Source organism: Lissotriton helveticus, chromosome 5_1 (assembly GCF_964261635.1).
Source record: "Lissotriton helveticus chromosome 5_1, aLisHel1.1, whole genome shotgun sequence".
NCBI classification, from domain to species: Eukaryota; Metazoa; Chordata; class Amphibia; order Caudata; family Salamandridae; genus Lissotriton; species Lissotriton helveticus.
The window spans coordinates 1,176,045,448-1,176,070,007 of record NC_136065.1 but is presented as its reverse complement, the minus strand read 5'-3'; the positions used below and the strand labels follow the sequence as shown (position 1 = coordinate 1,176,070,007).

Here is a 24,560-nt window from a genome sequence, read left to right as displayed (position 1 = left end):
AGGAAGAAAATACAGAAAGGAAGGAAAGAAAGAAGAAGAAGAAAGGAAAACCAGAATGAAAGAAAGGAGTAAAGGAAGAAGAAAGAAAGAATGAAAGGAAGATATAAAGTATTAAGGATAAAAAAAGAAGCAATATGGAGAAAAAAGATGAAAAGAAAGGAATTAATACTGAAAAGAAAGAAAAAGAGAGAATACGAAAGGGAGAAGATAAGTTAGAAGGAAAGAAAGCAGAGTAAAGAAAGCAAGGAAGAATGAAAAAAGAAGGAAAGCAAGAAAAAGTGAACGAAGGAAAGGGTAAAGAAAGAATGAAATAAAGAAGGATAGAAAGAAAGAAGGAATAATGGAAAACACAAACGAAAGAAGGCAAGAAAGAAGTATGGACATTTTGAAAGATCAATTGAGAAAAAGGAGGAAAGGTGGAAAGAAAAAAGAAAGGAATGAAAGTAAAAATCAGGAATAAAGGAAGGAAATGAATGAAGAAAAGAAAGATGTATAGAAGGCAAGGAAGATAGAATTAAAGAAGGAAGACAGGATGAAAGAAAGATGCAAAGAAAAGGAAAGAGGAACGAAAATTGAAAAATGGAAAACAAAAAAAGCAGGAAAAGGAAAAAAGGAAAAAGCAAGAAAAAGGAAAGAAAAAACAATGAAATGAAGGAAAGAAAGAAGGTAGGAGAGAAAGAAAGTACTGCAAATTAGGCACAATAAAGACTGAGTTTCTCTCTGAGCAACGTTTATTAAAGAAACACTGGTGATATTGAGTCTAGAATAAATATGTTCTGAAGAATTGTCTGCCTACGAATTCACATATATATTAAAGCTTTCAGTTTGTGTACTGCATGCATAGTAAAAAGAGAATAATGTACAGTTACACGCAAACGTTTGAAATGGATGCAATCTGTTATTCTATGAAATACGAGCATTCAGATGAATAAAGGGCACTTCAAAAGGAATTTATAACAACATTGGCAAGAGATGGGAACAGATAAAGAGTGGAATGTGGCCTGTGTTCACATCTTGTAGAAAGGTCACGCCTCAGGCTTTAAACATAAAGTCAACACTAAAGTTATTATAAAGCAAAAACAAAAATGCTGGCACTGATGGAACTACCTTGTATGTGAATGTGCTCATGGTGAAAGAGCAAAATGCAGTCATTCAAAGAGAAGTTAACCAGTGGCTGAAGAAGGGTGACCCATTGCCCCATGATGTGTGCTGCAGTGGGCGGTCGCAAAACGTGAGTGATACAACAGCCCAATGGATGAAGAGAGGTGGCTAAAAGCTCCACACACACACACACACACACTATATTTACTAAATTTATATAAATATATATATATATCTTTAGTAAATTCAAAAGGGTGTAGCTAATGCCAGACCTAAAATTACAAAAGCAAAAGGTTTAGCTATGATGTGCAGAACATATTGCAGGATTGTTGTAGAAATGAACTAAGGTGCTAAAGAGGGCTGTGAGACTAATGATAACAAGAATGATCAGATGTCAAGCATATCCACCCAAGTAAATGCAGATTGGTGAGTTCACGAATGAGGAGAAAAGAAAAGGGCAGTTCAGGGGGAGAGATGTGTAACGCAGGTGGTCGTAGAGAGCTAGCATGTAGAGCACGTGCTTGTAGCACCAATTTGACACTATCATAAGGAGACAGTGCAGGAATTTAGCTGAACCTGCGATCAGAACTGTTGGCCACTGCACTGCCAGGTCATTAGATTTCCTTATCCTGGATCTCCATGGTGGTCATCAGCATAAAAAAATAAAATGACCCTGTGAAGAAAACCCTTCTTTTCTGAGTGGTTAACATGGATTTGTCACCTTTTTCCTGGACACTATGGGGCATATTTACAAGGGAATGGAGAAGCGTGGCATTCAGCCAAATTTGCTAACACTGCGCTCTGCCATTCTGAAAACGCAGGGATGCGCCATATTTACAATAATACGGAGCACCACTGCGTTTTCCCTAGCGCTGGTGCTAAATTCTGCTGCCTAGTGCCAAAGCAGGCATCCTTGCACAGTAGTGAAAGGGTGTCTGCGTTGCAGTGAATGATTGTTTATATGCAGGAAAGTGTTCCTTTCTCCACATAAGCAATCACTAATGGTAAATTGTAACTTCTATGTGTGCTGCAGAATGCAGCACATATAGAAGTTGCAACTCGTCATTTTTTAATGATTGTTTATGTGCAGGAAGGGACACTTTCCTGTGCGTGAACAATCACTAATGGTGAATTGCTGTATCTATGTGTGCTGCAGAATGCAGCACACATAGAAACAGCAAAAACTAGGAGAAATTAATAATTTCTGCTCATTACCCCAGATTAAGACCAGGTTTTCCCTGGTCTTATTTCAAGCACTGCCCCATATTTACGCCCCCTTTGTAAATAAGGGGAAGCGTAAAAAATCAATGAGTGTTGGAATCCACCTCAACGCACATTGCCCATCCCTTTCATGCTAAGTGCTGTGTGAAAGATGGCTTAACGCCGCCTTGTAAATAAGGTGAAGGGCTAATCGCCACAGGAACGTCATAAAAAGTGACGTTCCCTGCCTTTTTGGTTTGTACTATCCATGGTAGCGTTCTAAAACATTAGCCCTCAGTTAGGGGGTCAGGCGTTCCTCCTGTGTAATGGCTATTAGGACAGTATGATGAATCTGTACGAGGTTCGCTCCTCAGAATTTGGTCTCAGGAGCAAGCCGAAACATGTTACTAAACTGTGTCTGTACTATAGCTACCTAATGCACAGGTTTTACTCCTGTGAAGAAAGATGGAATGCACTTTGGTATCCGTCAATTGCTTGCAATCCATGTATTAAAATCAATAAACAGATTTTGACCAAAAAAAAGAGACATTCCTGTGATAATAGGCTCTTGTAAATAAGCCCCTATATTTTGCTGGCTTTAGAACTCTTGGGCACTTTACCCCTGCTAACCAGTAGTATAGTTCCTGTGCTCCCGCTTTAATCTATAAGTTCCTAGTATATGTTACAAGGTGTACCTGGGGCCTGTAAGGGAAATGTCATTAGTGGACTGCAGCACCTATTGATCAATCTACTTCAGTGACTGTGTAAAACATGGTTTCTGGCCTACAAATGTAGTCTGGCTGTATCAGGGCGCACATTGCAATTCAATCTGTCAAAATAAAGCCTTTTGAAAGGTCTAAACCTCTTTTTTAAATATTAACAAGTCACCCCCATGTAAACCTTTCAGCTCACAAGAAAGGGTGCATAGTATTTACATTTCTACATGTTTCACTTTTAAAGTTAACATGTCCTAACAGTGACTAGCACCTCAAAGCTATTTTCACTGTAGGGAGGCTGGCTGGCCCATAAACAAAACCAGAGTGCAGATTCAAATACTAATACTGTAGCTCAGGAATAGGACTGGCTAGAAACTTAATGAAACAACTATTTTAATAGTTATTACAAATCCAATTCAATGGTCAAGTCATGTTTTTAATAAATATTAAGGACAAGTAACTTTTAGAAAGTTACTTTATCCCTGTCTGAAGCTCCTGGAGGCTAATTCACATTTGCTGTCTAGCTTTTTCCAGCCAGTAATTAGCATTTCATTAGGTGAGAAAAGGGTGTTAGATGCCTCCCAGCAGCAAACAACTTGGCTGAACGGAATGGGCAGAGATGAGTTCTCTGAACCTCACAGAATTACACGGTGGGGACTGTGGGCATGATCTGTGACACTAAAATGTAAATCCCACTGGAGTGTCAAATCCTGCTTGAAAGGTCTGCTGGGTTTACATAAAACACTGGGGGTGCACTTGAAAGGATGGTAACAGGGTGCCAAAACAATTCTTGTGTATCCGCTGTCTGGTTCCAGGCAAACCATGTTTTTGTCGCATCTGACATCGTTGACTGGGTTTATTTGGGGGTACAGCGGCTAATTGAAAATTCTCAAACTGTCTTTGAGATGTCTCAGGAAACGTTTACCTCATTGGTTAGGGCATGTCCAGGAGTCATTCCCACTCACTACCCCTCTCCAAGCATAAATCTGGAATTTCAAGGCACCCACTTTGGAGCACTGCTGGAGCTGAGAAAGTAGACAAAGGAACTCAATCTGCTGTCTGCTACCTGAGAGGAACTCTGAAGGACTAGACCTGATCCCTCTTGTTCCTAGGATAAAGATGTGGACTTGAAGGGACATAAGGCTGACCTCTTGTTCAGGCTACACGGATAAATCAAGCTACACGAGGCCTATCCTGCCATTTCCCAGCTGAACAGTGACAACTGGACCCTGCTATTTGTCTCTGCCTGACACCCTGTGAGTCTAGGTGCCTCCATGAAATCCTGGGGCCATTGAAAGCAACTCCTATCGTGAATTGGGAGCTAAAGGTCTAAGTTAAAAGGTAAAATCTTTGAACAGGCAAACCTAGTTGTCATATCCAGATCACACTCCATTGCAGTCAGCCTCAAACTGCGCCTAGGTCCGGTCTACTGATATCACTGACTATCATCGTCACTTTGTGCTTCTTGGCGCTATTCCTACTTAAACCTTTAAAAAGTCATATCTCCTTTTCCCCTTATAACATTTTACTCTAATTTTCTAATTTGGCTTGGGATTGTAATTGTTTTGCATTTTGACTTTATTACTGTTTTGGTACTGTATAATTACTTTACACATTGCCCTACTACGTTAAGCCTTTCTGTTCTCTGGCCTAGTGCCAGGGGGTTGGGCTCAAGTTAATTTTTTAACTTTGGAAGTTCATCACCCACCTCGAATAAGGATCCACTGTCTTAAACCCTGCCATGGATCAAATAGAATACGTCTTCTTAGGGAGTTTGTTCTAGAAAAATAAAAAAGTATACAGTGCATGCCAAAAAACCCCATTGTAGTTTCAAAGCATACTTCATTACCTTTAGTGCTTTACCTGTGCCAGTGGATGTTCAGAAGGCAGGGAGAGCCACATCAGGCAGAATAGGGATTTCATTGCATTTTCGATGATCCTCCACTGCTGGAGCAGATGCTGGGCCTTCATTGCCATAGCAGGCTCACAGGCCATCCATCGTAATTTAAATTACTACTTCAGTATTTTCTGCGTTTCTTTGTGGGAATTCACCCTAGCACCATTTCATCTCACTCAAAAGGTTGCTCAATCATTGTGAGAAAATATGCAATTTTATGGAGCACACAGCAAATTATTTTACCTGATAGGAGCTCGACCACTGTAATAGGGCATTTGCTGTCAAAGCTGGGCAAAAGCTACAAATAAACTACGAAAATGTGTGCAGCAAGCTTAAGGAGAAAGCGAAGTAGGACAGAAACAACCTAGTATAAATAATGGAGCAGCTCAGACTAGTGTAAAGGAAAGATGAGTGTTTCAGTGCAATTTAAAGTGCAGAAATTATACATAGACGGAAGAATTGTGACTGTGTTGGAAAAAAGATGGCTCCTTATTGAAGCATACCATAACTGTAGCGTAATAGGCATCGAAAACTAGAACCCTGAGGTATCTAAGTAATGCATATACAGGCCAGGTTTCTAAACTGTCCCATAGGATATGTTACTTTGAAAGACTAAGTATACTGTCAAACTATTGTTCTCTTTTTATGTCATGGTATATTGTGTAAACTGATTGTAATTGGGGATTTTACATTTATTGTTTTTATGAATTGTTTTTGTCAATTGTTTTGCATAAAACTGTGATAGATAGGAAGCGTATTGAAATGTTACCATTGTAACTAGTTTTTTAATAATAAAAGATTTTGTAAAAACTTCAGTGCTATTTAGCAATTGATTTAAATATTAGGAGGAATTTTGCTTGATGAATTGTATTATTGTGCGCCTTGTGAGGTACGACCTAATTGTGAGTTGAACCTTGTATCCTGTTCCTTTCATAACCCAAGGAAATATTTGTTTTACTTGGCGAGAGAGTGCATGGCCAGGTGTGAAACAAAGTGTAGATGTTTATTACAGGATTCAGAGGTCCACTTGTATTGGAGAAAAGCAGAAAGTATGGATGGGACCATACACAATAAACCACAAGATTTTGCTCTTCAAAAGATCCCCTTCCAGAGCCTGGAAGGGAGACATTAAACTCCGCACCACTCCTTTGCTTTCCATGTTAACATGAACCCTGCCTCGCTCGCCTCCTCTTCTTTTGGTTGGTTCTAAATAAAGAGGTACTTACTCCTTTCACAGTGGGGGCCCTCCCAGCCTCGGCAGTCGCAGCGGTAGCTTCCATTTCGAAGAATGCAAACTCCTTCATTCATGCATGGGTTGGGCCTGCACAAGTTCACTGGACGCTTAGCCTCTAAAATAGAAGTGAATGAAAGTTACTATAAAAGAAAAAGCGTATTAAGGAGCCCATGTAGGCTGGAAAAGGTCTCAGTTCAGAACACATTGTCATAATATATTGAGACTCCATCAGCCAAGTAATAGTCTGTGAAGATACTGTCCGAGTCGTGCATCTGCTCAATAACAAACAGTGATGAAGCAAAAGGTCTGGCTTGTTTTAGGCATGTGTTCTTTGTTGTAATGGCTGTATATTTTTGTATATGTATGAATTCTCCAATAGAAAACACGCATACAGGCACCCATATGCATACAGGCAATTTGAAGATGTATGCACACACAATTAAGTCAGACATCACACATGGGCACCGGGGTGGGCAAGCCACCACATTTTTCATGTTGGCTGGGCTACAAGTAGGGCCTGGCCACAGGCAAAGTCATCAATTGACTTATCATGTAAATCGCACAATAGATGTTGTGCTTAATTTGCGCCAGTGGTTGCAGGGGACCCACCAGCACTTATTTTTCCTCACCAGACTTTCACCCAGAGCAAGACAGAGAAAAAGACACAAGAGGGAAAGATGGAGGAAGAGAAAAACTGAAAAAGGTGATGCAAGGAAAGAATGGGAATTCCAGAATATGATGAACGCTCCTCCACCGGTGGAACAGATGCAGGGCCTTCGCTGCCCCTGCAGGCTCGCAGGCCACCCAACATAAATCAAATTACCACTTTAGTATTGTCTGCGTTTTTTAGAGCGACTAACCCCAAGCACCATTTGAACACTTGATCTTGCTCAAAACGCTGCTCAATAATTGTGAGTAAATATGTTATTTTAAGGAGGACACAGCAAGTTATTTTATGTGATAGGGGCTGGGCCACTGTGATGGGGCCTTCCCTGTCAAGGCTCGGTCGAAGTCTGAACAGGAGCCTGCAGGAGTGAGGTAAAGAGGAGGGGGCGCCTCCTGGTGAGGCATGGGGTTTAACAAGATTAGGCTGCCTTGGTATTCGGCACCCAACCTTCCATACTTCTAAACAAAACTTTGGGCATCAGCACTTTTTGTATTACAAATTAAGTACTCTTTAAATGAAATGTAAAAATAGGAGAAGGCACTTTTCAAAGAAGTTAGAATGTTTGTGCGGGACTAACTGAACTGATTAATTTATAAGAGTGTCAAAATTGTGATTTAGGAAAATACGTTCCTTCTCTGAAACTCTGCTGATATTACAGACCAAGTTTAGAAGATCTGTCCTGCTCTTTTGTCCACATGCCATTCGAAATCCCATAACATATTTCACCTGCCCAAAGGCACTCTACAGTGGATGGGCTTTTGATCTTAGAGACCCTCTTACCCCACACACGGGAACAGGGTGCGCACCATAATCAGATCACATAACAGCTGGCAAACACATATTTTCGTAGCAGTCTGCCCAGGGGCGTAGCTTGATCAGTAAGACTGGGGGGGCTTCAGTTTCCCCGACGCTCATGCGGGCATAGAATATTAAAATACATTATACGACAAGCAGGGCTCATGAGATGGTCTTAAACAGCAGCAGAAAGGGAGAGGAATGTGGTTTGGTATGCGTACTAAGTGACAGAAACACATTTTGTAAAATATTTTTTTAGGACATTCTAAACAGATGATGTGAATGTGTGTGTTTGTCAGTGTGTGCATGCAAAAATTCCAGGTGAAATCCAACAGACACCTCACCAAACCCGACTGAAAGCACCTGTACCCTACTATTCATAGGAAAATACATGTATTAGGGGGATGTAACACCCCCAACCCTCCCCCTCCCCATGAAGCCACACCCTGAGTCGGCCCTGTGCAGGGACGCCGGTGATTTATGAGCAAGTAACTGTGACACAGTTCCTCAGGTAAATGCTTGGATATCTTCCAGTACATCATGATGGCGTTTTTTTAGAGAGACAGTCACACCAGTCGGTTTCTTGGCCTAAACCTGAGAACCATAAAACAGCAAGGTGGGCCTGAGCTTTAAACAACAAACATAAAATAACTTGGTATTTCTGAAAATATCCAATTAAGATCAGCGATACATTTTGAGTAGGGAACACATTCTATTTAAGGAAGGAAGTGTGAGGGAGGAAAGGGTGGTAAAAGAAGGAAAAAAGGAACAGGATGCATAGAGGGCACAAGAGGAAAGGAAGAATGGGGGAGGAATAGAAGTGGGCATGTAGTAAAGAGGAGAATACGAGAGGAGGGATTAAGGAATATGAGAAGGATGAAAGAGAAGGAAAAGAAGGCACTGAGTAGGTAAACTTGAAAGGAGGGTGAGATGGGTGATAAAGAAATGAAGGTAGACAATGTGATCAACAATTTTACATCAGATGTCATCTGTTCTCCTTCTTCTCACCTCGTGCAACAACCAATCCATTTCTCCTCAGTGCTTTCTTTGACCCCTTTCTCTGTGCCTGTCCCTATCTCTCGCCATCAGTCTACCCTCTCCCTCTTCCCTCTCGTTTTCTATTAAAATATACACTGATTAGTTTCTAAAGGAAGGACAGGTTGATGAGCCTAATCAGTGTATCTGCAGAACTACCCTGCCGCTTAACCCCGTGAGGCTCTAGAAACTCTAATCTCAATTTCTCCGTTTTTTCCTCGCCTAATCCAGACTGGGAGGACTCCTACTGCAAGTATACAGTTAGGTATTGGTATCAAGGGTTGGGTGCACGTTAGTGTGTGTACACCGCCCAGATTCCTCACATTTGGTCCTGACGAAAACCTGGTACTTCCCACCACAGGTTGAAACATGTAGACCTTTTTCACCTTCACATAGATACAGTTGGTCATTACATCCAACTAAAGTATCTCGTACCGTATTTTAATATTGTCAAGTAGCTGCGGAATAAAGAATTTTTCAGGAAAGTCATACTTGGACAATTTTTAACTTCACTATTTTTTGCACTCTGTTTCACAAAAAACCAGCTCCACTGTATTCAGGTGTCGCAGCACACCTGGATGGCACTCGGCTGTCCAGGTGGGCCCCGATGATGAAGCATGTCACCAACCAGGTTGGTGAGTGAGGGGTTTCTAAACAAAAGAATAATTTTCTTTTGCCACATCTCCGTCTCCCTCTTTAGGACCACTGGTTTGGTCCTGTTGAAATACTCCTTCTGTTGAGTATGTAGAAGTACCAAAACAGTTAAGAAGTCAACACAATACAATATAAATCCCACTCTATTTTATAAAAATAGAGCGCATTTTATTAAACAAAATGACACCAAAACAACAGAAATCTAGGGGGTATGGCTGCAATTGCCAAGATGGTCGTCGTGTTTTAATAATGCTCCAGGACCTCCTGCAATCTCTGCAGCCATCTTGCTGCCAACGCTGGACAAAATATAAATGAGCCCCAGTGGCTTTGTGCCCTCAATGGAGCCGCAACACTGAAAATATCTGATTTGCCAGTTGGCCACTGGAAGATTTTGAAGTGCGACCACAAGCTCGCCTGACAACATAGCATCCGGCAGCTGTGGTAAGGCCTTGCCTGCATGCTCCCAGAGTTCCTGGATCGGGACGACCTGGAAGCTGTGCCTGAATGCCATGGCAAGTCCCGGGGAAATGAGCAGCAACTGACTGTGTCGAGAGCAGGTGACAGAGGGAGCAGTGGCAGGAGGGCCCATCCGGAGGAGCTGTCAGCCATGGGGAGACTCCGCCTCCTGCACCGGCTCGGCCTGGCTGCAGACAGGGGCTTCACTGCGTATGTGATTGCAGGTGAGAGGTGGTGAAGTGGAGGAGCTCGCCTGGAGACCCAGAGGAACTGGTGGTGTGGGCCGAGTCACGACTCCTGCTTTGCTTTAGGGTTGGGTGCAAACTATCAAGTCACTCCATGGGCAGCATTGACCAGCCCCCCGGGGGGTGCTGTGGCTAGCTGAGGCAGTAGAGGTGTCTGCTACTACCAAAAAGGTCCTAGCAACTGCTCGTGCTACCTTCCTCTACGACGTCAGTGAGTGGGCGGGCCAGGGGCAGCTGCTCCTGGACTCCCTGCATCGTGCCATTTTCAGGCACCATCGACTTGAGGTACCCCCGCTCACCAAGACTGCAGAGGACCCCAGTGGTAGCCTGGGATGGCCTATACAATGCCTGGTGCAGGCTCCCTGTAGAGGCGAGGCAACTGGGGTGACAGATAGCTCTGTTTCTCAATGGTGGCCCTCGGCTGTGAGCGCACTGTGGACGGGCCCTTTTGCTGCAGTGTGTGGTCCCATGCTGCTCATGCTGCCTCCTCAGCCTCTAGGAGGTAAGCTGGTATCGGGGTAGCCCACAGTCCAACTCCCTCCAAAGGAATATCTGTGGGGGTCACCCTATTGCCCATCAAAACCAGCCCCACCCTCCTCAACAGCGAGAAGTTCTTTTGCAGGAAGGCTACCGTGAAACCAAAGAGTCGTGACTCACCTCACCTTTAAGACAAGAAAACCAAATGCGGCCTTAGAGGCCTCAGAGGCTCACTGACCCATGGCCTGCTCCATCTGCGGTAGACATGGGAAAGGATATGGCCCCTTCAATGCATACACAACCTAAAATTGATAAGTATACCACTAGCTCCACAGTGCCTGCAAAGCAACATGCAGAGACACCTCAAACTTCAAAACCCCTGGCCACTGTGGAGGTCGAATAAATTCTGCAATCTGTCACGGGAGGCGGTCAAAATAAAAATTGGTGAGGGTGGACATTGCCCTCCTTCGTCAGGACCTTCCTAGTGTGGCTGGATGGGTTACTGATATGGAGGGGAGGGTTTCCACCCTTGAAGACGACGTGGTGGACCTTAAACCAAAAGTAAACACACTGATATCCCCTAACCGCACAGAGGAAGCCAGAGCAGAAGATGCAGAGAATTGATCTAGATGCAATAATCTCCGATTTGTGAGGTTGCCAGAGGGTGCTGAAACTCCCCACCCAGAGACCTTCATAGAGAACTGGATCAAGTGCTGGGTCCCAGAAGGGGCCCTCTCCCACTGGTTTGTTGTGGAGTGAGCGCATTGGGCCCTACTGTAGCACCCTTCACCAGGTGTGCCCCTGCCACCCATGATAGCCAGAATCCTACACAATTGGTATCAGGACAACATCTTGCAAGCGACGCACACCCAAGAAAAATTGTCCTTCCAATCAATCCACATTATGATCTTCCACGATTACACAAAGACAATACAGAAACAACATTAATCATTTGATGTGGTCAAAAGGAAACTGAAGGAAATGTCCTTGCAATATATGTTGATTTACCTGGCAAAGCTGAGCGTTATCTACACATCCTGCTCTTACTTTTTTTAAACCCCTGAGGAGTAGGAGTGGACTGCAGAAAAGCAAGAACTCTGATGTCATGGCCCTCTGGGTTTGGCCAATGAGGAGACCCTTTCGCCACTCACCAATAATACTAAACTGCCTAATCCGCGCCAACAGCCAAAATCCAGAGAGGACGCAGACAGCGTAAATACTCCCCTGAATCCTCTGATACTGACCATGGTCACTCCTCAACAAGAGGGACAATCCACCATTGCCTACGGCACTCTGCGTGCCTTGAAGATCCCCCACATGCAGCCAACTCGGTTGGCGATCGGTACCTGTAGTGATGGGTGCTATGGCAATGGCGAATCCACAGACCTTCTCAGAGATTAGGATCCGGAATTGTGAATACAAACCTATATTCACATTCACCTGCTGTCCCTACACTGGTCCAGAGGCAATAGGCATGTGATCCTGCACAGGAAGAGGTCCACCTGTAATGCCCCAAAATGTACTATGTTGTGTTATTTGGGTGTTCCAGTGTGACAGAGACTTCTACGGTGGAAGTGTGGGTTGGGGGACTGCTGTTTTTGGGGGGGGATAGAACTGTTTCAAGTTTGATTTGTTCTAATCTTTTGCACCAAGTTATCTTCACACACACCCATGACCATACACCACAGGCCTTAGCACTGATCCACAAGGGACGGGCCCATTTCCCCACAACCAACTTGGCTGACTGTCTGCTATTATCTTCTCCTCCTGGATCGCTTAAACGCACAACAGACCTCGATTTTGTTAAATGTCGCTTGCCTAGTATAGCATTGCTGCAGTAGTCTTGACAGTATACATACTGCATTCATTTTCAAAACACGTCCGCAAAACACTGTGGCCTGGTATTCATAAACTCTGATTGTAAACTCACTACAAAAGTGTAAGTTAAATGTCTCCGCCACCAGAGTAAAGCACTTGGCTTACTCTTGTGTAGGTGTGTGAAATCCCTCCCCAAACACCTCCCCGACCCTTCCTAAACGCCTCTTACTGCTTCGTAATTCCAACACCTTTAGGTATACCTCTTCCCCTTCACTCTCCCAACCCCAGATGTACCTCCCATATTTACCACTAAAACTTACACTTATGTGTGCGGAGTCTTAACAGTTGGGGTAGAGAACTCTGCACACATACATATTTATTTATTTATAAAGTTTTATATAGCGCGAACATGATCCCGAAGGATATCAGAGCGCTTTACAATTTGAGGGAGAGGAATGGTAAAAGTTGCAGTACAATCGTCAAAGGGATAACAACCCAAACAAATCAAATATGCACATCAAAGAAGGTTACAATCGAAGGGGGACAACAAGGGTAAGATAATGATTGGAACATAGCGAACTGGGAGGGGAGCAAGTGAACAGTAGAGCATACAGTCATTTTTACAGGTGTTTGTTGATGCACACATATTCTTCAGAACCCCTAGTATGCCACCAATAGACTCCAATATGTTAACACGCATTCACAAAGCCTATTATTTTTGTCAATGCCCTTCAGCATCGACTGAAACAAAAAGATGCTTATTGCTGATACCGAGGAAAATAAGGATAATGATGCATATGCACACATGCTCCATCATGCATGGAGATATACACATTATGACAGTATGCCAATCCGAGCTTTACTACACACGGGCACAACATGTGTAAAACATAGTTGACATTTTGCTGTTTTGTTTTGTGTTTATTTAATCTTCCAAGTTAGTGGATGGCCATCTAAGTATGTTAAATAAAAAAACTAAAATATAAAAGTGTGCCACAGTAAATTCTTTCGAGGTAAAACTTTCATTTTGTTGCACTCCAAAACGTACTACAAAGTGGAGTTTGTGAATCATGTCCTCAATTTTCAATACAATTTCCTTAAAAATTGTTATCTTGGGGAAAACTCTCTCTAGCCAACTTCTAGTTAATTATTATATATGAGTGCCTGTTCTCCTTTCATCTTTGCAGCATCAAAAAAATGACAGTCAATTTATCTGGCCCATTTATACATGGCAATTTGGTACTAATAACATTCTAAAAAGATATTAACCTCATTTTGAATTAACGTAATTTGCTCAAAAAGCAAATTTCTCTTTAATCAAAATCAGTGATGTGTCCACGAGGTGTCGAGGCGTCATCTCAGCTCCTCAGAAGTCAGACAAAGGAGGCCTTTCTAACCTTAAGAGAGGTGGAGCACATACCGAGCCTCACCGGCTGCTGGCGGGCTAGCACGACTGGATTGAAACTGATACGAAGCGAAGCGACGTCACCTCGATGTTCTTCTTGGGCAGATATAATGAGGAACTATTATATAATGATGCAATTCAGAGGTGGGTCCACTTACACTGCCCTTTCATGTCTGGCCATGGGTAGAAAGGCCAAATTCAGAAGCTGTCTCTGGTGTTGTGCACGGGTGTAACAGGTCCATAGACTAAAAGAGACTGAGATGTAGAAAATAGAAATAAAAAGAGATTGGGGCAAGAAAAAGACCATGATTAAGGGGAAATGTGCTCAAGAGAGAAGGAGGGAATCAATGGCGAAGCAGTTACCAGAGGTTTCATGGTAGAGCGGATCCTCACAAGGAATGTGCATCAGGGCTGGACTCGGAATACATACCAGAACTGGCAATTAAGCACGAACGGTCCTGGAATTTTACTACTGAGAAGCACTGCTGCTGCTTTTGTTACAGGGGGCCGATATTCCAGTACTGCTGCAAAACCTAGCCCCAGTAACAAAACCGGCCCCCTTCCAGCCCACCAGGAACACACCTAGTGCCCGCTGTAGGGTCGGGCCTTCGGCCCTCATGCTGGAAATGACTGGGACGCAGGACACACTGCTTGCTCGGTGCAACTGGCCCAGAGCACGTGCGCTCGGCCTCTTTTATTGGTACTGTGTCACGTGACCAGTGACATCAGTGGTGGGTGGGTGTTAGGTGTAAATACAGAGTTAGCACTAGAATGCTAACAGATTCTAGGGCACTACATCCCTTCCCAAATTGGTTAAAAATTAAACCAAACGGAAAAAGTCCAAAACCTGTGGGGGGAGGAAAACACAGAAAATGACATTGGACTTGCGCTTTCAAAATGAGTCTCTTTGGCTGCTTGCAAGCCGCAGGCAGTATAGTTCTTGCGTTCAGGACTAATAGTTCTCGGTGGCACGGTTCGCAGTTGTTCGGCGGGTTCACTCTTTGTCGGTGCTGTCTGTCCGGTGTTCTCAGCTCTTCCATTGCTTCGCTCTGTAGGTGATGAGAGATAGATGGATGACATGGGTGTCAACAGTCTTCTGGTTTTGTTCTCTCTTCCGGCTTTGTGACGTTTCCGGGCAGGCTTTAGTGTTGACTCTTGGCAGGTGAATAGAGTAGGTGCAAACATCCCTCTCACTAGGATGCCCCTCTCGCCGGTTTTCTTCTGCCACAAGATGTCCGGGAGGACCTCTTTGCCAGGTTTCCACTGGACTGGTGTTTTCGGTCGCGTTGCTCTACCATAGCCTTCGGGCCGTGAGCAGGGCGCTCCACGAGCCTCACCGTCGTGTCCTAGTTCCACCTGAAGGTTGAGTTGTCGACTCTCTTCATTGCTCTCGAGGCTTTCATCCTCTTGGGTCCTGCAGACGTGCTTCTGTAGATCTGTCTCCCGTGTGGGACTTGCTGCCACCCGAGTTCCTTGAGGCCTCTTCATGGGTTGCCACGGGTCGGTGTGGAGTGGTCAGTTCATCAGCTGGATGTGTGAGCACTCTCGCCATTCGATCTTCCGCCAACCCCAGAGGTAGATGTCTTCAACAGTCTATCTTACTCCCTTCTGCGTTCGCCATGTGGATGGATGACTCGTAGGTGGTTGTCTTTGGTCTGCTCTGCCGGTGCTCTTACCAGGCTTGTTCTCCATTGCACTCCGGTGTTCCAGTGCCTGTCACCTTTCTTCTTTTCTTAGTGGTGGTGGCCACTCTGTTCTTTCTTCCTTCTTCTTAACCTGACAGTCGTGCCACTCTGATTACTTCTTCCTTCTTTTCTTCTTAGTGGCAGTGGCCACTCTGTTCTTTCCCCTTTCTTCTTGAAGTGACTGGGTGTCACTCTGACTTCTCTTTTCTTCCTTTCTTCGGTGGCGGGGTGCCGCTCCGATCTTTCTTCTTCTCTTCTCCTCTTTTCGCAACGTACCCTGTTCCCCTTTTCTTCATCTTTTCTGGCCATGCTTCCCCATGCAGCGCGCGCACTCTGCACGTGTCTTCCTGGTCTTGTCCTGGTCCTAGGACACTATCTTCTTGTTACTCACTTCCCAGGGTGAGCGTCGCGACCTTCACAACTTCTTCCTGTTACTTTCGTTAATTTGTGTGGTTGAAGTTCGTGGGTCTAGGTCGTCGGACCGTGCCTTGTCTGAACTTCTTGGACGTCGTGCTGGTCCCTTCTGCCGAGGTCTGGCAGGTAGGATTTGTGGTGCTGAGCTTCTTGGACCTCGTGCTGGTCCCTTCTGCCGAGGTCTGGCAGGTAGGATTTGTGGTGCTGAGCTTCTTGGACCGCGTGCTGGTCCCTTCTGCCGAGGTCTGGCAGGTAGGATTTGTAGTGCTGAGCTTCTTGGACGTCGTGCTTTGTGACCAAGCTGAGTGGTCAGGTTGCTTCTGTGTTGAATCTTCAATGCTGCAGGTTGTCAGCGCAACCATTTTCTTTTCATCGCAGTTGAGTTGCTTTGGTGCGCATCTGGGTGCGCTCTTCATGTCTTCTCTTGTGACTTGCTGCTTTGGGCTAGTGCTGTCCGCACTGCTGCGCATTAGCGTCATGCGCTTTCGCACTTCTTGTTGCTGGGTTCCAGAACCATTGTTGGTTTGTGTGGGGGTGTTCTTACTTTCGCCATTTTGTTGCAGCGATGACCTGTGGCCACTAGGCATCGCTGTCTCCTCTACTGGTGCGGTATAGGTGCTTCTTGGGTGTTTGCTTCTGGAGGGTTGCGTCACCACTCCATGGATCTTCTCCTGGTCGTGCTTCTTCTATTTGGCGCTGGTTGCGATTCTTGTGATCTTCTTTTTGTGGGCGCACTTGTCCCGCGTTCTCTTGGATATCTTGTGAGGAGTCGCTGCACTCCTGCCGCGCTTCTGGTGCTTCAGGCGCGATTCTTACGTTCTGTTGTGTTCTTGTGCTTCCGGCGCGCTCCTGCGCCGTCGCCTTTTATCTCCACAGGCTGTGTGATGGCTTGGTGGCCTTCCAGTGTCCTTGCGTTTTCCACTTTCGGGGAACAATGGCAGCCTGTATTGCTGTAGTGTACTTGCTTTGCTCCCATGGTACTGCTCAGTGTTCTTGGGTTGCCTTGTGCTTGTTGGAGTCTCACGTTGCTGCAGTACCAGGGGTATTTATTAGGTGGCAGTGCTACTTTGCTGGTCTGTTTTGATGAACCTGGAGTGGTTCTTGATGCTGCAGGGGCTCGTGCAGTCTCCTCTTCCTTGTGGCTGGTGCTGGCTTTTTGATGCAGTTAGACGAATGGGGCATGGGGGCCACAGTGAGTGCTTTCACCTTTGCTCCCTTTTTTTTTTTTTCTTGCAGGCACTGGGTCCTTTGGGGCAGAGGAGCTGGAGGGCAGCTCGAGGCAATCGCGTGTCCTCACTTTTCCCAGTATGCTGGATGCTGCCTTTGTTCTCCTGCGCCCCACCGCCGCAGCTTCACTTATTACACGCTGCGCGGCAGGGAAGGGGTGTCAGTGCTATTGTCCGGGCCGCTCTCAGGCCTCAGCCACACACACACGGAGCAGTCGCTTCTTTCTCTCTTAGGGATGGAGCGAGGCAGGCGGTCACCGCTGGACAGCTTCTCTGTTGCGGTGAGTTTTCTATTTTGTTTAGGCTGCGCAGGGGGGGGGCTTGCACTGCTCTTACCGGCTGCAGGCCGGGTGCTGTTTTCTCGCTTCCCTTCCCCCACCGCCGCGGCCACACATCACACGCGGCGCGGGGTGACAGCACTGCACAGCGGGTAGGCTCCGCTGACGACCACACTAACCGCGGGTGGGCTCCGTTGGCACTTCAGCTCATCGCGGGTGGGCTCCGCTTCAACCATTCGGCGCCCGGCAGCTCTCCTCACGCTGCGGGCGCTGTGCGCTGAGGTTTTTCTTTTCACCCCGCCGCCGCACTTCACACACGCGGCGGGGGAGGCAGCAGGCAGGCCGCGGGTGGGCTCCGCGAGCCTTGCTTTATCATCGGGGGCATTGCGGCCGACGCCGCGTCGCGGCAGGCAGGCCGCGGGTGGGCTCCGCGAGCCTTGTCTTAATTGCGGGGCCAGTAGCCAACGCCGCTCACGCCTTAGGGGGCACAGTCAGTGTTTTTAGCGGGTGAGCTCCGCTTTGTATAGCCCTGGGCGGCGCTAGCAAGCGGCCGCCATTATCGCTGTTGTGATCATCGCGGGTGGGCTCCGCTTTTGGTGCTCAACAGTCTGGGCTCACCTTCGGCCGACGGGCCTGTTCTTCAGCGGGTGGGCACCGCGATGGCTCCGCTTGTCTTTTCGGGGCTCCGCCACGGCAGGGCGGACCACGGCAGGCTGGAGAGGTGCGGGGTGAGCTCCCGGTCACCTCCTCCTTCTGCTCTACGCCCGGGGCTCGACACACGCCCCACGGGCCTCTCGGCGGCCGGCTCGATTCTTCGCAGGGGGTGCTCTCAGGCGAGCAGCATTCTCTTCCCCTTTTCCTCGGTGATTTTGAGAGCTGTGGCACGCGTGGACACAGCTACCCTCGTCGCCATTGTAGGGTCGGGCCTTAGGCCCTCATGCTGGAAATGACTGGGACGCAGGACACACTGCTTGCTCGGTGCAACTGGCCCAGAGCACGTGCGCTCGGCCTCTTTTATTGGTACTGTGTCACCTGACCAGTGACATCAGTGGTGGGTGGGTGTTAGGTGTAAATACAGAGTTAGCACTAGAATGCTAACAGATTCTAGGGCACTACACCCGCTAGGGCCAGTCCGGCCCTGTTGTGCATGAGCAGCTCAGCAGAGCGGGTGGCAAAGAGACTGAGAACTCTAGCACCGAATTCCGCAACTACACAAGTGTTCACAAATGTCCCTTTCTTTTACAAGCTTGATCTGCTGTGGGTCAACAGAGGCTACCCCAATCCCTTTGTATAAGCCATGAAGGATTGCACTTCCAAAAAGTAAGTAGCACCCAGTATGGGAAGTTTGATGAATGTTTCCAAGAGCCTCCAGGGTCCAGCGAGGCCTTCCTGGTGTGGGTGATTGTATGGCCATTTTATATCTGTACATTCCGAAGTACTGTTGGGGAAAATAGTCGTATAAAAAAGTCTTACACTATTGTTTGCTGATGACACACTATTACTCTCACTGACTCAGGTATCAATGCACTGATTTGTAATGGATTTTAGAAACTATTTTGTACATAAGCAGTTGATCATAAATGAAGCAAAACATATCCTGAACTCAGGGAATACCCCATGAAGAGTGAGAGTATTTTGACTATCCAGGGTGCAATTTGAAATGAGGTTAAGGTGGGCACATCAGAAAGCAGTGCAATCCCTTGCTACCGGGGGATTTAAAAACAGACCTCGCGTCTCCCGCTTCGCGAGAGACGCAGCACGAGTTTGCAGAAGCCCATTCACCCATCAGGAGGCTGCGGGAGGACGCGGCAGGCGATGGCCACACCCCCTTGCTACCGGGGGATTTAAAAACGGACCTCGCGTCTCCCGCGAGTTTGCAGAAGCCCATTCACCCATCAGGAGGCTGCGGGAGGACACGGCAGGCGGCGGTCACACCCCCTTGCTACTGGTGGCTATTTAGACAGCTTCCACTTCCGGCCCCGCGGGACGCGCGCGCGGGTGCCGGGCGAAGCCCGGGCCAAGGCCGGGCCCGTCTGAGACCGTCCGAGAACGTCCAGGGACGGGACGGGGGCACCCCCTTTGGCTCTGCATTCAACACCCCACTAAAGGTCAGTGACTATTAGTTAATTGTTGTAACCCTATATTTTCTAACCTGTTAACACAGCACTAACGCAAGGTTGCTATGAACACCAACAAGCCAGGAAAGGGAAGAAAATCCCTCACTGGTGGAACAACAATTGTGGGCACCTTAGACCAATTCCTAATAAGAGCTTCTAGATTGCTGTCCCATGAGATTGAGCTCACAGAGAAAAGACTCTCCACAGAACTACTTTCTCACAAACGGTCATCACTGGGTGAGATTGCTCAAGCTTTGTCACCAGTAACTACACAATTGTTCGAGATTGTAGCTTTAACTCCCACCCTCGAAGGAGAGGTTCTGCACCCACAAATGGCTTCAACCAGTACGCCGAGTGTTTAAGAAATCGCAAACACTGCTGTAACTGGTTTACCTCTTGATTCAACCGCCCATGAAAGCCAGGTAATAGTGAAACCGAGACTTAGATCGCAGTCCACCAACAGAGCCAAACCCAGGTACACAAATACGGCACCTGATCCTGCAGTTAAAAGAAAGCGAGGTGGGGACTTGAACAAGAATAACTTTAACAAGAAGGTCAAAACTCAAGTGCATGAGGATCAGGAATCAAATCGGCACCAAATCTCTGTACCTACTCTGGAGTCTTCTCAGACGGCTGGGCACCGATCTACGACAAATATAGACATTGGAAAGACGGCCAACTTTGACCAAGGAGAAGACTTTTGGGTCAAACTGGAGCTTGTTTTTACTGAGACCTGTCTACCTATTCATGACAGACTGAACTCTATAGAAGCTAGGTTGACCCATTTAGAGACACTCTTCTCTACCGTGAATGCTGGGGGTGGAATGCGGGCTGATTGTGGGGCAGTAACAAATGAAGGGTCTGTAACGCCCCCTATACCGATTACTGTGGTGCCTAACCCCGTAATAACAGAAGTCTGCAATGCTGCTCTAGCAATACCAAGTGCACAACCCTAAATGATTATCGTTTAAGAAGAAATGATCTGCCAAATACTGGGGAAAGTGAAATTAGGGCTGAGCAGGGCCAGGAAAGAGGCGGGGAGGAGATTAAAAAGTCAACAAACAGGGTAAACCCGCCACAGGATCTAAATGCCCTCTCTCGCCTTGACCTTCCCCCAGAGTCCACACCATATGTGGTGGTATTAGCAGGGGACCCTGAATTGAAGGAAGGGAAAAGAGAAACATATAGAGACCTTAAAAATAAATGCATTCATTGGCTGACACAAAACAGGCCGCTGTGCTTGGGTAGGCACACAGGCGTGTGGCTTGGGTAGGCACACAGGCGAAACAGATACAGGGCGACAGCGTGGTGATTAATTTTAGGGACAGAAGGGCTGTAGTCCACATTTGTAACTGGCAAATGGGTAGTTCAATGACACAGATTCAATCCCTACCCTTGACCCATTTCTATCCGGCCGTTCCTATTGCTGCTAATCCAGATAGGATTCAGAAAAGGGGGTGGTGATGAACAGAGTGTCTGAATTAAGCAGACCACTCTTACCCAGTCCAAAGATCAGGGCTTGATCCATCACCGTTATTTAGCTCACTGCCCCATCCCAGCTCAGAACCTGGCTATATGCAAATTAGTCTGTCCCTGGCCCAGTTCATCATGGGAACAGGGCAGACCAAACTACCAAGCCAATTCTTCACCAGAAAGGATACAAGCTACCGGGGACCGGTTTCTGGCATTTCAGCCTCGTCGGCCCGGCTTGCTTGAATCCTGATGGAGCAGTGAGCAAGGGACTCATGTCTGAGTATACCCTGCCACACCTATAGTGGCCAAAAACGATTCAGAAAAGGGGGTGGTGATGAACAGAGTGTCTGAATTAAGCAGACCACTCTTACCCAGTCCAAAGATCAGGGCTTGATCCATCACCGTTATTTAGCTCTGCCCCATCCCAGCTCAGAACCTGGCTATATGCAAATTAGTCTGTCCCTGGCCCAGTGCACTATGTGGTATTGCAACAAACAGGGTGGCATGGGACACCATTTATGTTTCTGCCTTCTCGCACTGCAAGAAAGCAGTGGGGTGACGCCACTGCTATTTGTGCCCTGTGCTGAGTGTAGAGATACACAGCCTGTATACACAGCACACTTGCATTTCTGAGTGCAGGCACAAGGCAGAGACACAATCTCTAAACGCTGGGCTATTTTTTTATGTTGTGCACACTGGAAGCTAATGCACAAACCGGTTGTACCTCGACATTATTGTATGGTAATGCGCTTCTCCATGGGATTGATACGGTTAAAAATTGGTTTTTTGTAGCATTTATTCAGATGACTAGGTAAACTCCTCTTCCTTGCTTGATTTTGCTCGCTAGTGTCACTCATAGTCGTTGAAATGTCACTCATAATTACACAGAATTTATGAATATGGATGGGGCAGTGAGCTAAAAAACGGTGATGGATCAAGCCCTGATCTTTGGACTGGGTAAGAGTGGTCTGCTTAATTCAGGCACTCTGTTCATCACCACCCCCTTTTCTGAATTGTCCACCATAAGCGTGGAAGGGTATACTCAGATGTGAGTCCCTTGCTCATTGCACCATCAGGATTCAAGCAAGCCGGGCCGACGACGCCTGAAATGGCAGAAACCGGTCCCCGGAAGCTTGTTTCCTTCCCAGTACAAGAATTGGCTTCGTAGTTTGGTTTGCCCTGTTCCCATCATGCACTGGGACAGGAACAGACTAATTTGTATATAGCCAAGTTCTGAGCTGGGATGGTGCAATGAGCTAAAAAACGGTGATGGATCAAGCCCTGATCTTTGGACTGGGTAAGAGTGGTCTGCTTAATTCAGGCACTCTGTTCATCACCACCCCCTTTTCTGAATCATTTTGTCCACCATAAGCGTGGAAGGGTATACTCAGATGTGAGTCCCTTGCTCATTGCACCATGAGGATTCAAGCAAGCCGGGCCGACGACGCCTGAAATGGCAGAAACCGGTCCCCGGAAACTTGTTTCCTTCCCAGTACAAGAATTGGCTTCGTAGTTTGGTTTGCCATGTTCCCATCATGCACTGGGACAGGAACAGACTAATTTGCATATAGCCAAGTTCTGAGCTGGGATGGTGCAGTGAGCTAAAAAACGGTGATGGATCAAGCCCTGATCTTTGGACTGGGTAAGAGTGGTCTGCTTAATTCAGGCACTCTGTTCATCACCACCCCCTTTTCTGAATCATTTTGTCCACCATAAGCGTGGAAGGGTATACTCAGATGTGAGTCCCTTGCTCATTGCACCATCAGGATTCAAGCAAGCCAGGCCGACGACGCCTGAAATGGCAGAAACCGGTCCCCGGAAGCTTGTTTCCTTCCCAGTACAAGAATTGGCTTCGTAGTTTGGTTTGCCCTGTTCCCATCATGCACTGGGACAGGAACAGACTAATTTGCATATAGCCAAGTTCTGAGCTGGGATGGTGCAGTGAGCTAAAAAACGGTGATGGATCAAGCCCTGATCTTTGGACTGGGTAAGAGTGGTCTGCTTAATTCAGGCACTCTGTTCATCACCACCCCCTTTTCTGAATCATTTTGTCCACCATAAGCGTGGAAGGGTATACTCAGATGTGAGTCCCTTGCTCATTGCACCATCAGGATTCAAGCAAGCCGGGCCGACGACGCCTGAAATGGCAGAAACCGGTCCCCGGAAGCTTGTTTCCTTCCCAGTACAAGAATTGGCTTCGTAGTTTGGTTTGCCCTGTTCCCATCATGCACTGGGACAGGAACAGACTAATTTGCATATAGCCAAGTTCTGAGCTGGGATGGTGCAGTGAGCTAAAAAACGGTGATGGATCAAGCCCTGATCTTTGGACTGGGTAAGAGTGGTCTGCTTAATTCAGGCACTCTGTTCATCACTACCCCCTTTTCTGAATCATTTTGTCCACCATAAGCGTGGAAGGGTATACTCAGATGTGAGTCCCTTGCTCATTGCACCATCAGGATTCAAGCAAGCCGGGCCGACGACGCCTGAAATGGCAGAAACCGGTCCCCGGAAGCTTGTTTCCTTCCCAGTACAAGAATTGGCTTCGTAGTTTGGTTTGCCCTGTTCCCATCATGCACTGGGACAGGAACAGACTAATTTGCATATAGCCAAGTTCTGAGCTGGGATGGTGCAGTGAGCTAAAAAACGGTGATGGATCAAGCCCTGATCTTTGGACTGGGTAAGAGTGGTCTGCTTAATTCAGGCACTCTGTTCATCACCACCCCCTTTTCTGAATCATTTTGTCCACCATAAGCATGGAAGGGTATACTCAGATGTGAGTCCCTTGCTCATTGCACCATCAGGATTCAAGTAAGCCGGGCCGACGACGCCTGAAATGGCAGAAACCGGTCCCCGGAAGCTTGTTTCCTTCCCAGTACAAGAATTGGCTTCGTAGTTTGGTTTGCCCTGTTCCCATCATGCACTGGGACAGGAACAGACTAATTTGCATATAGCCAAGTTCTGAGCTGGGATGGTGCAGTGAGCTAAAAAACGGTGATGGATCAAGCCCTGATCTTTGGACTGGGTAAGAGTGGTCTGCTTAATTCAGGCACTCTGTTCATCACCACCCCCTTTGCTAATCCAGATAGAACATCCAGAAGGGAATTGTGGGAGACAAGGGCCAACTTTGATCGCTATGTGCAGGCAGAGAGGGACATGTGGTCCGGGCCCCAGAATTGTACGCCAGATTTGGCCATGTTTTATCACCATAGCCGTTTCAGCACTTTGCATCTTGTAGACTGACGGTTGAGGCGCAGTGTGACAACACCAGTTGTTCCCGCGAGAAGGGATACTGTTGTTGCAAACTCCTTTCCAGGAGGAGCTGATCGCCCTGAAGCACAGCATGGGTTGCACAGTAGTGAGACTCAGGGGGTGACTTTCAGAAGAAGGAGTAGTAACAGTACGAGTATTGGGAGGAACGATGAAATAAATCCAGCTGGGGTGATGTCGACAAATCGGCAAGTTGAAATAGGAACCACTCATCTGAATGTGGAGGAGGGGAGACTAAGCGAAACATCCCAATTAGATGAGGGGACTTCAGTGACAGTAGGCTTAGAAGTGGAGGAAGTCCACGAGGATGGATCACGAGTGAAACAAGGGAGTATCCTTATCCTTTTATGGAACCCTGCCGGGATCAAAAACAAACTATTATGCCCTGCCTGGGATACGT

The 24,560-nt window shown here is 46.8% G+C and overlaps 1 protein-coding gene across 1 annotated transcript in view; it reads right to left on the bottom strand.

Annotated features, from left to right (window-relative positions):
• Positions 1 to 24,560, bottom strand: part of VWA2 (von Willebrand factor A domain containing 2) — a 239,277-nt gene that overhangs the window by 8,579 nt on the left and 206,138 nt on the right. Inside the window, exon 12 of the mRNA XM_078641181.1 lies at positions 6,141 to 6,263. Within this exon, the coding sequence (XP_078497307.1) occupies positions 6,141 to 6,263 (123 nt within the window). The remainder of the gene's footprint in view (positions 1 to 6,140; positions 6,264 to 24,560) is intronic.